At 39.8% G+C, this 16,465-nt stretch overlaps 1 protein-coding gene across 14 annotated transcripts in view; it reads right to left on the bottom strand.

Moving 5' to 3' along the window:
* Ptprt (protein tyrosine phosphatase receptor type T) overlaps positions 1-16,465 on the bottom strand; it is a 1,059,888-nt gene that overhangs the window by 273,838 nt on the left and 769,585 nt on the right. For all 14 annotated transcript variants that reach the window (XM_063248334.1, XM_063248323.1, XM_063248321.1 and 11 more), the window contains 2 exons: positions 11,932-12,133; positions 10,443-10,545 (listed from right to left, as the gene is read on the bottom strand). In XM_063248334.1, coding sequence (XP_063104404.1) covers positions 10,443-10,545; positions 11,932-12,133 — 305 coding nt within the window. The remainder of the gene's footprint in view (positions 1-10,442; positions 10,546-11,931; positions 12,134-16,465) is intronic.

Here is a 16,465-nt window from a genome sequence, read left to right as displayed (position 1 = left end):
ATATAGATGACCACTGAAAGGAGAGACTACCTGAACTAGAAGATAAGAGTGAATGCAAGAGACCATATACTCAGAGACACGTTAACAACAAAAGGTCAGGGAAACTGGGTCCAAAAACTGTTAGATGATTCAAAGAAAACTAACCTAAGAATAGTAGGAGTTAAAGAAAAATTAGAAGACAGGACAAAAGAAACAGAAATAATAGTAGAAAAATCTCCACTTATAAGAAAAGAATTCACCATTTAGGTTAACAAGGCATATAGAATCCCAAATAGCCACAACTGGGAAAAGAACTTCTCCATGATACATCATAGATAAATTTCCAGAAGTGCAACACAAAACAGAATTTTAAAAGCTGCTAAGAAAAAGCAATAATTAATTTAGAAAGATAAACCTACTAGCATCACAACAGATTTCTAAACACAACAAACCTTAGAGGCCAGGAAAGCTTGAAATAAAGATTTTTCATGACTTAAAAGAAAACAACTTTCAATCCAGATTGATATATTGTGCAAAACAACCTTTCAAACTTGATGAAAAAATAAGGTCTTTCCAAACCAAAGAGCATTTTAAGAAATGTATGACTGCTGGGTGTGGTGGCACATGCCTGTCGTTATAGCACTTGGGAGGCTGAGGCAGGAGGATCACCATAAGGTCCCAAGTCAGTCTGGATTACAAAAGTGACTTTGAGGACAGCATGCACTGCATATATAGACCCTGTCAAGCAAACAAACCAATAAAACCCCCCAAAATTTATAACCATAAGACTAGCACTATAACAATTACTTGAGAATAGTCTAGACAAAGAAAATGAGGTTAACACTACCAACAATTCAAATGGAATGAATGCAGGGTGAGAAGTTAAGCAAAAAGGAAAAATAAAGGAATCAGCAACAAAATATAATGCAATGACAGGAACCAGTCAATTCTTTTCATAATATTTCTCAGGGTAAATGGTTTTCATTCTCCATTCAAAAGACACAGATTGGCAGATTGAATCAAAAAATAAAACCCAACTCTATGTTGTATATAAGAAATACACCTAATCCATAAAGAAGTTTATAGATTAAACATACAAGGATAGAAAATGATGTTCCATGCAAAGGATAGAAATGATGTTTCTTCTCTTTAACAAGAGGCTCAATATTAATAGGTGTAGCTACCCTATTTTCCAACACAATCATTTTATAGCCAAAATTGATCATAAGAGACAAAAAGGGTTACTACATATTGGTAAAGGAAACATTTCAACAGGAAGAGATAATAATTACAAATATATTTGCATGAAATACTTGCATGTCTACCTTTACAAGGCAAATATGACTAGACATAAAAGGTCATATAAGCATCAGTGTGATCATAGTGGAGAAATATGCTGCCATCATAAGTGGATACTGGGTCCAAATTAATAGACAGTCCAACGAGACAAAAAGAATCAACAAAGCAATAACAGAATTGAACCAGAGAACAAAGCACACCCTTTCATGAACTGGGCTTTTCCATGGGGACTGGGAGGGGACTGCTCAGCAAGAGCACAAAGCACACCCTTCTGTGAACCAGGTGCTGCCATGGGGATCCGGAGGAGGCTTCTTAGCAAGAGGACAAAGCACACCCTTCCAAGAACCAGCTGGTGTGTCAGCTGGGAAACCAGAAGAACATGCTCCACCCACACCCCACTCTGGTTGTAAGCAACTGGCTGATCCAGAGGACGCAGGGTAAGATAGCAACTGAGGTGAAAGGAATGGCTTGACCCTTCAGTCGTTTAATCGACTTTGCAGGCCTAGGGCTGGTGGTCTGGGCATCTATGTGGAGGATGGCAGTGTGCATTGTGGCAACTGTGGGGGACTTCCTTTTGCTTTATTTTTGAAATTGTTTGAAATCATTTTGAAACCAGTGTTTTGGTTCATTTTACTGTTTTGTTTTATTCCTGTATTTGGTAATCTGAGCAACTATTTTAAAGAAACAATATATAGTATAACAACCATTGGTAAATTACTATCATGTGGTTTTGAAAACCTATATAGCTATTGTCTTTTATTGTTGTTGCTGTCACTTTGCTTGTGTTGTTTTTGAAATTTGTTTCCATCTTGACTTTTTTGTTTTTTGTTTCTTCTGTTTAAAATAAAAATTGTACAACAGATACAGTGACTTGGGAAAAAACTGTTCAAGGGAAGGGATAAACTGTGATGGGATAAAGGAAGAATGAGTAAAGGGAAAATATACATTTGTATAAGATAGTTACACCCCCCCACACATATATACATATATATGTGTATATATATATATATATATATATATATATATATGCTAGCTTCTGTTATGTTATGCTACAGTGATATGTCTATACCCATGTTTATGGCAGCACAACTTGTAATAGCTAAATCTTAGAAACAGCTAAAATGCCCATCGACCACAGAATGGATAAAAATGATGTGGTGTTTTTACACAATGGAATATTATTCAGCTATAAAGAACGATAATCTTGAGGCTTTTATAGGTAAATGGAGGCAACTTGAGATCATATAAATATTGTATTGTCTCCCTAGTGTAAAAAAAAAACTGAAACATCCAAAATGTACAATAGATATTGTGATAATGAAACGGAAAGAAAGTCCTTAAGAGGAAAAAACAGCTATGGAAAGAAGAGAAGGAAGAAGGGAAAAGATTATATGTATATAGGTGTATATATATATATATATATATATATATATATATATATATACATGGATGTATGTATAAGATAGATAGCTGTACTACTACTTGGTTAGTTCATTCAAAAGAATAGTTTGTGCTTTCAATGTTTGATCATTTTTTCATGTCTAAGTCTTGCAACCTGACAACTATTTCTAAGATAACAATATGCAGTATGTTAATTAGTGTTAATTTCCTACTTTCTTTTGAAATTCAGTATCATTTCTATCCTTTTTTCTGTTTTGCTTTTTTTAGAAAAAGAATTGAACCACATCTTCAAATAAATGGACTTAATAGCTATCTCCAGAATGTTCCACTCAACAGCAACAGCATACATCTTTTTTCTCAGCAGCACACAGAATTTTCTCCAAAATAGACTATGCTTGGCCGTAAAAGCATGCTGAAATAAATACAAAATAATGAAAACAATCTCACGCATATTATCAGATCATGGTGCAGTGAAACTAGAAATCAATGAAGAGGACGGGAAGGGGGAGTAAAAATGAGCAAGACACAAATGTGTGTGTATCCAACGCCCAAGCTAAATGACATCACTATGCATTACAAAAATATACTAATAAAAATCACTAAAAACAATTATAACGAGCCGTCATATCACCTTGGAATGGGTGTTTAAAAACACAGAAGCAAAATAATGACAGCGAGAATGTAGAGAAAGGAATTCTCATATACTCTTGGTAGGTATGTAAATTGGACAGGCAGTATAAAAAATACTATGGAGACTAAGAGCTAAAACCAGACAAACTGTGTGAGCCAGCTATCACACTCCTGGGTATGTATCCACAGAGATGAAATCAACATGCCAAAGAAACACCTTCATACCCTTGTTTATTGCTGTGCTATTCACCATGGCGAAGATTCAGAATTAGCTAGGTACCCATCAACAGATGAATGGACAAAGAAAAATGTGTATGTATACACAAAGGAGAATTATTCAGCCATAAAAAGGAATAAAATTCTGTCATTTTCAGCAAAATGAGTGGAACTGGGGGACATTATGTTAAGTAAAATAATCCAGACATTTAAAGACAAGTACCATATGTTCTCTCTTATATGTGAAAGCTGAAAAAGTCAAGCTGTGCATAAAATAGTAATTACTAGATGCTGGGAAGGGTCTGGAGGTAGGGGTGGGGTAGTGGAGAGATGAGGTTGGACTTGATCAGCACCTACAATATGTGCAATACCACACTAATTCCTTGGAATGCATAAATTAATATAGGTTAGTCAAATTAAAACAATAAAAACAAAAATGGTTTTATTACTTAGCTGAGTGTAGCACTTGAAATTTAAAATAATTAAAATAGACATCAATTGCTAAGTGGTATTAGCCATATATCAAGTGCTCAGTATCCATATGTGGTTAGTAGAAACCATGTTGGAAAGCATACAAATAAAAATATGTTTAGTATTCTACAAAGTTTTATCAGATACTTCTAGATTAGAAGCTAAGAAGAAGCAGAAGACAGAGTCTGTAATGCGCTTCTCTTTAGTCCTAGAGCCTGGTATTTACCAGGTTGGTAAAATAGACATGCTGAATTTACTAGCCACATGCTTTAGTAAACAATTTTTTTTTTAATTTTAGAAAATCAAAACAGATAAAAGAATAGAAATGATACAAAATATTTTTTAAAAGTAGAAAATTAACACTAATAAATATTTTGCACATTGTTATCTTAGAAATAGTTTGGTTTTGTTTGTTTTGAGTACCTACTGAAAGCTAGACACTTTCTGTTATGGCTTGTGTCTAGATGACCCCTAAAGCTCCGCGTGGTTACAGGTAGGGCTTTTCAGAGGTGGGTGGATCTATCGTGTGTGATGCTGGGATCAAGGATGTGTGATTACTAAGTTAGTGCACTGATTGGTTTGGCATAGTTTTGGGTGTGGACAATGGGAAGGCCCACCCTGGGTGTGAGTGCTACCCTCCCTAAGGGCATGTAGCCTGGATAGACTATCAGAGACAGAAAGAAGGCTGCTGCAGTCACGGCTTGTCACTTTCTGCTTTATTACCTTGCTGCTCTGTTGCCTTCTGCCTGCCATGAACTGCTCTTCCTCTGCAATGTCCCTCTGCCACACTGTCCTGCCTTAGAGCCAGCCAACTGTGGGCTGAAACTTCTACAAACTGCAAGCTACAATAAACCTTTCCTCCTTTAAATTTAAGTGTTGGATATTTTGTCTCAGCAATGAGAAAAGTAAGGAAGACACTGTAGTAAGTCAAGAAGCACCTGTAGTGCTAAGCCTCTAGATTTGTTATAGTTCACAGCCTAGTGAAGGGCATGTTAAACAAACAAACAAACAAAAATAACAAAGAAAACATTTAAACAAATGTGTAACACAATTAAAATCTCAGGAACAAACCTTGAAGGAATTACACAGGTCAGTTTTGGATAAAGCCTGGGAAAGGGTCAGAGTGAATTTAAATGAAACCAGAAATGTGGTTAAGGCCAGAGGCTGACATGCCTTGAATTCCACGCTAAGAAGCTTGAATTTAATGCAATAGAAAACCAGTGACCCATTTAAGAATTTCAAGCAGGGAAGTTAACTTGATCCAATTTATACTTCCAAAAGACCACTCCTCCAGCAGTGCAGTAGTGGGTGGGCTAAATGAAGAGAGGCTCATGGGCAGACAGGACATCCTGGTAGGGCAGGGAGCGGTTCTAGGGAGGGACTATGGAGGAGAAGGAACTCAGCTCAGGCCTGTTTCCCCTAAACTGAGTGGACAGTCTGTGTGACTGACCGGATGGGTGGGAGGAGAGATAAGCTGAGCACAGCGCACCTCCAAGGAAGCCTGCTGGAACAGGAGGGTCTGCTAAAATCTGGGCTCTGCCCCCACCACACTCCAGGCACTGCATTATGGATGATTAATTCATGGCCAAGTTACTTTCTTATGAAGGTTACTGCAGATACATCAGCGTGACAGGTGGGGCGTGGGGGAAGAAGGTTCAGCATGCTCAAGTCAGAGCTGAATATTAGATTCTAGTCACTATTTGATTGATCTTTTAAGCAATTCTGGGATTCTGTCACTTAAAAACCAATAAATCTTTGAAGGCCTGGGGAAAGCAATGCAAAAGCAATAAATCTCCATTGTGGAATATTAGAAAAATAGGCCAGGCTGCTGATGAGGTTTGGCTGGAGGGACGAGAGTCCAGGGACCCTTCCTGCTGCTCTCCTCAGCTCCTTGCTTATGTGACTCTCATGAGTCAGACCCCTGAGATTTCCAAGGAGCAGCAAGGAGTCAAGAGGGGCCCATAGTTGGCTCTGTCAAGGTCTGAGCATCCTGGGCCCCAGGTAGAAGTGCCTACCTGAGAGGGGCTGGAGGCCAAGCTCAGGTGGGAGTCTGCAGCTTTATGCAGAGAGACATCACCAGAATTCACAAGTTACAGGTTGGGTGTCCCCAACCCGAGTTGGAGGACTTCTAAGTCATCTTACCTGCCCCTCATGCAGAAGTTGAACTTGTGGCATCCCTATGAAAGGGTCACCCAGGCATCACTTGACTTGTCAGGCCTGGGAGATTCGAACTTCAGAACCAGGAAACTCTGTCTATGTCTGACCACTGGCTTTATTTGTAATGAACTCCGTGACCTTGGGCCAATCATTTAATACCTTATAGTACAGTTTTTCTCTATGAAATGGAACTGGCGTTTCCCAGGTTACTCGCAAAGCAGGGGAAGGTTAGATGATACAACAGAAGAAAATAGCAACTGTAAAGTATTTGTAAAACTATCTTTTCTTATTTATTTGTTTGTTTGTTTGTTTGTTTATTTATTTGAGACAGGGTCTCACTGTGTAGTCCTGACTGGCCTTGAACTCACTACATAGCCCAAGCTGACCTTGAACTCTTGGCGATCCTCCTGCCTCAGCCTCTTAAGTGCTGGTATTACAGGTGTGTGCCACCAGGCCTGGTAAAAATACTATTTTTTAAATTGACATGTAATATTTGTACTTATTTATGGAGTTTGATAAGATAATTTGATACATGTATAAAGTGATCAAATCAGGGTAACTAGTATTTAGGTCTCCTCAAATATTATCATTTTTCTGTAACTTCCAAATTTTTTCCAGTTATTTTGAAGTATGGATGTGACCACAATGTTACAACTCCTTCCTCTTGCTATGGTAAAAAATGACTCAAGGCATCCTGGACCGTCTAGCAAGCTCTTAGAGTCCTGGGTCATGGGTGGCATTTTATTGGTCTGACCTGCTGCCATCTTTCAACCTGCAGGACCCCCCACTGTCCACTTTTCTTGGTGATGCTTATCTCTTCATCTGCTCTAGTGCTCCATTCAGTGAGCATAGTCATTGTCCCTGCTGCCTTGTGTCAACTTATTTGTTTGGCTGATTTCATTATTTTGTCTGTTTATTTGCTTATTGCCCTACCTCCCTCCCCATTGACAGGCACACAGCAGGTATTAAGTCTCAAGAAGGCAGTGTTATGTCCACCTTGCTTCCTCCTTATCCCCAGAGCCTAGCTCACTTCCTGATCCATAGTGAATACTCAATAAATATTCACTGAACAACTTCATGTCAACTGCCTCCTCCCATATGCCCAAAGTTCAAGGTGAAACCTGGCAAAGAACCTTAAATCAACCATGTTATTGCCACTCTGTCACTGCAGTTGTCCTGAAAGGTTTGCTGAGTGGCACTGGTTAGTGTCTTCTCCTTCCTGGAAAATGCTCAAGCAATGTCTGAAAAATAATTCCTGAAATAGAGCGTACACCCACCCTCCATGATCCAGACCTTGGGATGAAAAGCAGCCAGACATTTCCAGACACTAACCATTTCCCCTCTGAGCAGTGACATTTCCTTTATTTTAATTTTTTGGATGAAAATGTCACCAAAATATGTCATGCATACTTTTCTACTAGGGAGGAGGCATGCTATAGTAATGAGTATAAGGTTAGAGTCAGAACTGGGCTTACATTTAGCCTGTAACTTACTTGTGTCATGGCCTGGGTCAACACACTTAACTTCAGTTTATCTCAATTTTTACATCTACAGAAGAAAGGCCCTTTACCAAAATACTGTGAAGACACAGACAGGGTTATATACAATGAAATACACACAGCAGACGTTTGCACATTAAATGAAAGTAGTTGGCTATTTTAAGTTAAACACGCATTTTCATCTTGTAAACCAGGATCAAGGAATAAGCACCTCTGGCTGTAAGGATCTATAACATGAAGACCCCTTGATCTTTGACTATGCATATCTGCTCGGTGGAGCTGCCCTGTTCCTTTGCTCACTGCCATTCTCAGTTCCTCTTGCTGCTGGGTCCTTTCCATCCCCTTCTCTCTCCTTATAATTCACTGTAGTCTAAGGATGCATGAATTTGTTGTTAAACAGACATACAAAGCAAGAAAATGTGGACTCAGAGGGGAAATGCAAGAGTTTCTGTTAGTGGGGACTAGAAAAATCGCCCGTGCATTTTTGTTTGGGGTGTTCAGAGAGCCCCTTTACTTGGGAGAGGGGTAGAGATCTTAGCCTTTGGTCTCTGGAATCAGGCAGGCCTGGGTGTCTGGACTACTTGGCCCTGGGTGCTACCTTATTCATTCAGGCTAAGAAATACTTCCAATGTTTTATAGATAAGGAGAACAGAGAAATAGAGGGAAAAAGGGAAAGGAAGAGGGAGAAAAGAGGAAGGGGATAGAGATAGAGATAGAGATGGATTAAGCATCTTGTCTGATGTCAAGTTTGCAGAGAAAGAACAGGATTTAATCTAGGTTCATTGTCATCAAACACATTCTTTTCATGGCCCCACACAGCCAGAAGACTTTGAGGGAACTGGACTAAATTTATGTTCACTAGGAGACCACACAGTAGAATGCCAGTCAGACTAAATCCCTTGCTGATAGATTTATAATCTTGGGTAACCAAATCTACAGTAGAAACATCTGACTTGGGGTCAGATCTGGGCTGTGCTCTGGGCAGCTTCCCTCTCTGGCCATACATTTGTCCTCTGGGAAAGTCAGATTTTGCAATAGTGATTGATGTTGCTATATAAAAGAAAACTGTTAAATGGAGTAAAGCTTTGTTGGCCACAGTGGAATGGTGACAGGACACCCAGAGGTGCTACATTCAAACTCAGCTTTCCTAGTTCCTACTTAGTGTCTGTGTGTTTTGGACATCTCTGAACCTCAGTCTCTTCATCCGAAAATGAAGATAATAGCTCCCATTGTGTAGAGAAAATTAAATGACAATGCTATACCAGAAGAAAAGCAGAGGATTAATAACCTGATTTGACTCTAGAGCTACCATTCAATTTTGCTTATCACAGGCAGGACACTCCTAGAACAGTTACTGTGCAAAATATAAGAGCAAAGCTCTATGGTAACTTTAATCACACCTGCAAAGTTCACTTCAGTTGGAAGGATTATGATCCAAAGTTTCCAGACTTCCAGGACTTCCACAATTTTGGTGACTTAAGTCTATCTGCTCCACTGCTTATAATTTCCAGGTAGGTACAGAGTGGGAAAAGGAGTTTAGAGCCCTCTCAGAACTTCCTTTTAGGCTGATGTACTGGAATTCAGATACACAAATAGTGATGCCACCAGAAGTAGCTTTTCAGGGCTCTCCACGGTCCTCAAATGAGCTGGAGCTTCTCAAACATAGTTCTGTCCTTACCCCAGCACTCCTGCTTGACCTCTGTGTTCAGGTGAACTTAACTACGCATGATTCTCTCCTTTATACCTCTGCCTATCATGGGCCCCTGCAACTTGGGTGAAACCTTACAACTGAAAATGCAGCTCAGTTCTCCCCTCTTGAGAATCTTCTCCTCTAACCTCCCATAGCAACCATGCATATCTCTATAAGAATGTACTATACTGCAGTTAGGTTTTCTCACTTCTTTCTGCCTATTTAGAATTCAGCTTCCTTTAGAATATAATTTATTTATGGCTAGTTCATGACTCTCTACCAAGTAATTAAACAGTGACCAAAATAGAGAGGATACTTGATAATATTTGTGTTGAATGAACAATTTTCAAGCCCTGTGCTACACCTTAGTTCAGCAAGTGTGTATTGATTATCTTATGTACCAAGAGTAGGGTGAGGAAAGCTATTTCATTCCACATTCTGCCTCATTTTTATGACCTGAGGTCTTGTTTCCTGGAGCTCTGAGTAAAACCAGCAGTTAACATTGCTGCCTTGTGCAAAGTGTTGCTCATTTAGGAGAGACACTCACTCTCCTGATGCCTGTGGACATACACTGATCACCTTAGCTACTGTGATGCTTTTGCTGCCTCTTGGAACCGTATGCTTCTGACCTAGTATCTTGTTAAAATCAGTGGGTGATCTTGCCAGCAAGACCCCAGTGGGATTCTCACACTACACAGCCCTAGGCTGGACACGATCCTTCCCATACCTATCTCTTCCCATTCATAATATCTCAACAGGTTCTTATGAGAACTCAATCAATCTGTTAGTCTGTTACTGGGAGAAAGGTAATTTTTTCAGAGGACTCGGTCCAGGTTTCTGACAATGTAATAGAGTTGTGTTTGAGAAAGTTCTCTCCTTGCCCATGTCAGGTTCCTATCAGCATGCTTCTTCTGAATACTCCATTGTAGGATGGATGGATCCTGGCTTAGATACCTACTGTGAATTGAATGTGGGACTGCTGACCCTGTCCCTTCCAGAAAGTTTTGCTCCTGGTCCCATTGTGCTCATGCATATCGCCAGCCACATGATTCCCCTGGAGGTGTGTGTGGTACAAAGAAAGAAAACCATAAACTCCTCACCTGACAGGGGCTCCCCGGGACTGGGCAGGTTTCAGCATCACTGTGATGGTTGTGTCTGTTTCATTCAGTGGGGCGTCTGTGTCATATTCAGGCATCGAAGGAGCTAGGCAGGGAACAAAGATTGGAGGTGAGCTCAGCACCAGTCCCCAACCTTGCTTGTCACCTAAAATACTTAAAAGTTATTCCAGATGACTATAAAGGAATGGGTGCTAATGCAGGACAATAGAGGCTTGCAGCAAAGAAGGCTCTGACTTCCAACTTGTAAGGTACAGTAGTCTGGAGAAGGCTGACAGTGATGTGGCCAGGAACCCACATGTACTCAAAATCCCACAGGGAATAAAGATACATGTAAGAAATGGAAGGTCTTAATAAAGATGTGAAAGCACAGTAAATCTTGCTAAACACATTGAAATATAAATAAAGCAATAATAAATTATTTCCCCCTACTTTTTTTTTTATCCATGAGACCCACCACAGGAGCATGACTAAATCTAATCCTTTGAAAGGGCAATTTAGCTATTTATATTAAAACCCACATCCTTTTTAATTCAGCTTTTCAATTTCTGAATTTAATCCAAAAGTTACAATCCAAACCAGTGAATTAAACTTTTATTTTGTAAGATGTTTATTGAAGTGTTATTTTATGAAAAACATGGAAGCACAAATATATCCAACCACAGGGAAATGTTTAATTAAATTTCGTCCATCCACTTGACAGAACCTCATAAGGAAGGTGATGTAGCCACATGGGAAATGCTTATGGGATAAGAAAGAGTAAGTGGAAACATTAAACTATAAAAAAAAATCATGGATTTACAAAACCACCCAGAAAACATGTCCTACATAGACCAGAATTGCATAGATATTCCAAAAATGAAAGGTGCAATAAAGTATTCTGGGATAATTCTATGCTGATGCTGTCTCAGTTGTGAAGAAGGGAACCCTACTAGTAATGACGACTGCAATCTTTGATCACTGTGGCTTGGTCGCTGCATTCATTCATTCATCAAAAAATTTCATGAGACTCTGTGCTGTATCTTGCACTGGCAAGAAGAATATTTCTGAAAATACAATTACAAACCAATTTTTATGCTCTTACTCATTATATAGATGTAGACAGATGAATATAGATATATGCACACTATTTAATGCTGTCTCATAGCAAGTTATTTGGTGAATTGTCACCTAATTAATGTATTTTTCACACTTTCGGAAGTTCTTCGATCGGTTTCTTCACGAGGTTGCAATAGTAACCCACAAGGGACTGCATTATTCTAATTGTTCCAATACCACACAGAGACAATTGGCTCTGCCTCTTTTCTCTGTCAGAAAAACTGGCCACGGCTAGGGGAGGACAGCCTTTCCTCCTTTTCCCTTTCAGGGTACATACATACATCAACTCCCAACAAGGAACGTACTTGCTATGAAATACAAACACGTACAAATAAAAATTAAAACTAACAATAAAAAAAGACAAAGAAAGAGATACCTGAAATTTTGGTTGCAATCCGAGTGGTGACTGGGGGCCCAAAACCCTTGGCTGTGCTGGCCTTGATAGTGAAGGAATAGGTGGTCCCCGGGTACAGACCCACAAAGAGATGGTGAGTTTCATTCCGGAGCTTGAACACTTTCCCCCTCTGGCTAGAAAGATCAGCACTTGGGTCCAGGGAGCCAACAGCTTTGTAGTTGATCTACAGGACAAAGCAACAAACAAACACGTAAGTGCCCCACTCAGAGGGCTGAATGGAGCTCATCGGAGAGGACATGTGAGATAGGTAGGTCAGCGAGTCCTTCAGTGTCACCTGCTACTGTCCACCTGCCAGGATCAGCCCAACATCTGCAGATCCACTGCTGACATGCCAGGGCAGCCCTGTGCAACACAAATAGGATGCAAGCTGTATAAGTCATTGTAACTTTGCTAATAGTCACATTCAAAAGGGGTAGGAAAGTGAAATTATTTTTAGTAACATATCTTTTTATTAGATATTCATAATACTATCATTTCAACCTGTGATCAGTATAAAAACTTTAATGAGATAGCAGACATTCTATAGTTCATATTACACCTTAGGGATCTGGCATACATTTTACTCTTATTGGGACCAGCCTCATTTCACAAGTAGTCTTGCATGGCTAGTGGTTGATTAATTGGATAGCACAGCTGTAGAACAACATTGAAATGCAGTAACATGATAAGAATTATTTAGGGATCTTGGTAAAAATTCAGATTATGGTTCCTACCCTATACATATAGCACTACATTCCATTGTATAGTTTGTTTTTTTTTTTAAATTTTCCAAACAAACCACTGCAGATCGATAGTAAAATCTTCCCCACCAGACTTATCCTATGAGTGCATCAGTAGGTGAAGTGGTCTATACTGCAGAAAAGAAACTAGAGGATGTCATAACGCCTGATCTTGTTGGTATTCTCCCTATCGTTGAGCAGGATCAGGATAGTTATTCTCATTTTAAGGATGGCAGAATTGAAACTCAACTGGAAATATCTTGCATTAAATCAACACTTTTCAACTCATCTACAGTTTTTAAAAATTTTTTTTTAAATTTTTTTTAATTCTCCAATCAAACCACTGCAGATCAATAATAAAATCTGCTCTACCAGACTTATCCTATGAGTATGTCAGTAGGTAAAGTGGTCTACACTGCAGAAAAGAAACTGGAGGATGTTATAAAAATGTCAAGATATAGAAGTTTTGAAGTGCCTGCTCAATTTCTACAGTTATATTGCCACAAAACTAATGAACAGTTGATGGTGTGGTGCTGGCATCCACTGATCATACTTGGAATACACATGTCTAAGCTTTATAGTTGCTAGGTGGCATACACAAAGTATTTTTTTACTTCTTCCCATTGAATTATTTTATTAATGTATAATGCACACAATGTAGTATACAGGCAAATGAGTTTTTGCAAACCAGATAGTTATACAATCAAGAAACAGAACCCAGACATAAGCCTTTCATCTCATACCTTTTAATTTTATCTGCCTCCTGGATCCCAGCAAGGATCACCTCTACCTGACTTCTAAGAGCATGGGCTAGTTTTGTGTGGTTTTGAACTTTATATAAACAGAATTCCATAGCATGCACATTTTTACACCTGGCTTCTTTTTCACATTATGTCTGTGAGATTTGTGTTGTCACTGTAGCTGTAAACCATACATTCTCACATTTATCCAGTAATTGGTTGCTGGCATGGACTAAACATGGGTCTCAACTCCAAACCTGTGGTCATTATTCTATACCACATTGTCTGGCCTGGCCTGCAGACATGGTCCAGGAGTCAAGAAAAGACTTATTTATCCACTCCGCCGCTCCCTTACAAACATTTCCTGAGTACTACTGGACCCCAGACTCTGCATTGTGGGCCACTAGGAGGCCTTCAGTGATTAAGCCCTGATCTTCTAGTGGTTTTTATACTAGAGTCAGGGAACCCAGTTAAACAAACAGCTCAGAATATTTTATCTTACATCAAGAATACCCATAGATATAGCATGACCAAATCGAAGCAGAAAGGGAATACACAAACTTCATTTTAACAATGAGCAAACTCCTATTTCTGTCAATGGCATCAAAGGTTTTTGGAGAAAAAAGAGATTCCTCTCTCCTGTATTAAGTCACAGTGGAGTAGCAGCTGATGTCATATGCTTGATGAGAGAGGCCAGATGGGAACGAGAACAAAGTGAGATCAGGAGAAGCACAGAGAGGTGATAAACTCAGGATTTTGCAAACACAGCCTGAGCATCTACTATGCAGATGGCTCGTGGTTTAGCTTCAAATCTTTATCTTAGAGCCTGCTTCTGAGTAGTGCCAGACTAGGACAAAGTGCTTGGGAAATTACCTCAGGATGGAATAGAACCAGTGTCTGTAGGGTGGTGGGGGCAGAGTCGGAGCAGAGGAGAGGAGCTTATTTTTCCCAGGTAGCAGGAATTGCAGGAGCAGAGGCCTGAGGTGGGAAAAGGCTTAAATAGAAAGAGCCCAGGATCACTGCAGAGTGGACAGCAAGAGGGGAGGTGTCTCACTAGTTCCTGGATTCCACCATGTCAGAAAAGGGGAGTTGTTTAGAGTGGTATCTGTGGTCATTAACCCCTGCACACCAGTGTGCTTTTGCATTTTCTCAAAATTCTGTCCTAGTCTTCCTTCCTGAGCTGGTGGCAACTGCACTGATATACAGACACTGGGAGGTAAAACTCATGCCTTATTTACTAGCCAGCTCTTTCCCTGTGCTCCAAATTCAATCCAAAAGCGGCTCAATTTCCACGGAGCTGTCAATATAATATACCGCGCTCCCCTGCTCTCCTAACCTTTCCTGGTATTACAGGATCCTCACTTACTTGTAATGAAACACTATGAATAAATCAATGTATGTTAATATAGCATGTCTTCAATTTTTTATGAAGGGCTCCACCAAATCTAATTCCCGCTGCTTTGTCAGAAACAGTCTTTGAAAAATTTAACTTGCAAGTTTTGGAAGTTATGGGAGATCAGGCTGGGCAAGGAATAAAGAAAGGTAAGAAAATGGAATGGGAAGGAGCCATGGCCTTAAACACATAATGCAATATGAATCTTCGTTTGGAAGTAGAGGAAAGGGAACATTTATTGGTGTACTAAACATAAAATAGAGTTCATGGAGAAAAGAGTACTAAACTGTGTATCAGCTCAAGCTCCAGGGATAGGCTCTGGGTACAACAAAGTGGTATTTCCCTTTTCCTATGGTGCCCGACAGTGGGATCCCCTAGCTAGAAATTAGAGTGAGCGCTTTGTAGCAGAAGTCCAATGATGCCATCAAAACAATGGTCTCCCTTAGCTCTTAGCATTAAGCAACTCACTGAGTGAGCAGGCTCCACCTGCTCTTCCTTTTCCACGTTGCCCCCTGCCAAAATACATTTCAGTTTGTGAAAAAAATAAAACATGGCACTTTTGGTCACAGGACCTCCACATGAGTTAATCTGTCACCTTGGAACATTCCTGTCTTCCTTCCCTTGACCCCTCTTGGCCTAAGTTATGACCTCTCATCCACAGATTTCACTTAAAATGGCACAGGTCATGAGCACCTTCTGTGACCCCCAAGTCTTATTATATATACTGAGAGTCATGTCTATCTCTTTTGTTCCACTAACTTTTATTTAACTAATCAATTATTTCATGAAGTCTCTTTTCTATTAGCTCAGAGATTTAAAAAAATGTAGTCTACAAGGCAAATCTAGCCCACTGACATTTTTTATAAACTAGATTTCTTTGGAACACAGCCTCTCCATTCATTTATGCATTGTCTATGGCTGCTTTCACACTATAACCATAGAATTAAGTAGTTGAGGCCCCCACTCCATGGTTCACATGACAATACACTTACTTTCTAGCATTTTACAGAAAAAAATTTACTGACGCTCATATTAGACTTTATTTTCCAGGAGGGCAAGGATGGTTTGGTCTTGGTTTAACATTTCATCTCATTGCACATATAAGTGAATGATCAAATCAGCTGTGCGGCCTGAGAAACTTGCTTAACTTTCTCTGAACCTTGAGGTATTGAAGGGTAAAGTATGAATTCTAATTTCAGTTGTATCTATAGAACTATGTTCTATAGTTCATATTGCAGAGTGACCCTTAGCTTCTTTACTCCTGGAAGACAGCCCCTTTGTTCAGGAGTAAGGTTCCAGGGAGTACCTGGGCGATATCTGCTTGTGCACCAATGATCTACTGCAAGGAACTAGGAAAAATCATGAGAAAAAACACACTGATCTTCTACCTGAGCAGAAGGAAGGGAGTAAGAAATTTAGGGAGACTTGACTACTCCCCAAACATGAACACTCTTGGATTGAGCTGTACTGGGAAATAGACACTGGGCAAGGTTTGAGGTGAGACTATCTCAGTCTTGTTCAGGAAGAGCAGAAAAAAAGATCTTCCCCTGCCCCAAATTCACCATGGTCCCGTTCCTTAGCTGATATGTGAATTTCAGGGCCACTGCCTGGTGAAGAACACAAACCCAGTGATGGCCTGCAAG

Source organism: Cavia porcellus, unplaced genomic scaffold (genome assembly GCF_034190915.1).
Source record: "Cavia porcellus strain 051 isolate PalLab524CR breed Dunkin Hartley unplaced genomic scaffold, mCavPor4.1 scaffold_5, whole genome shotgun sequence".
Lineage (NCBI taxonomy): Eukaryota > Metazoa > Chordata > Mammalia > Rodentia > Caviidae > Cavia > Cavia porcellus.
This window is presented reverse-complemented; position numbering and strand designations above follow the sequence as displayed.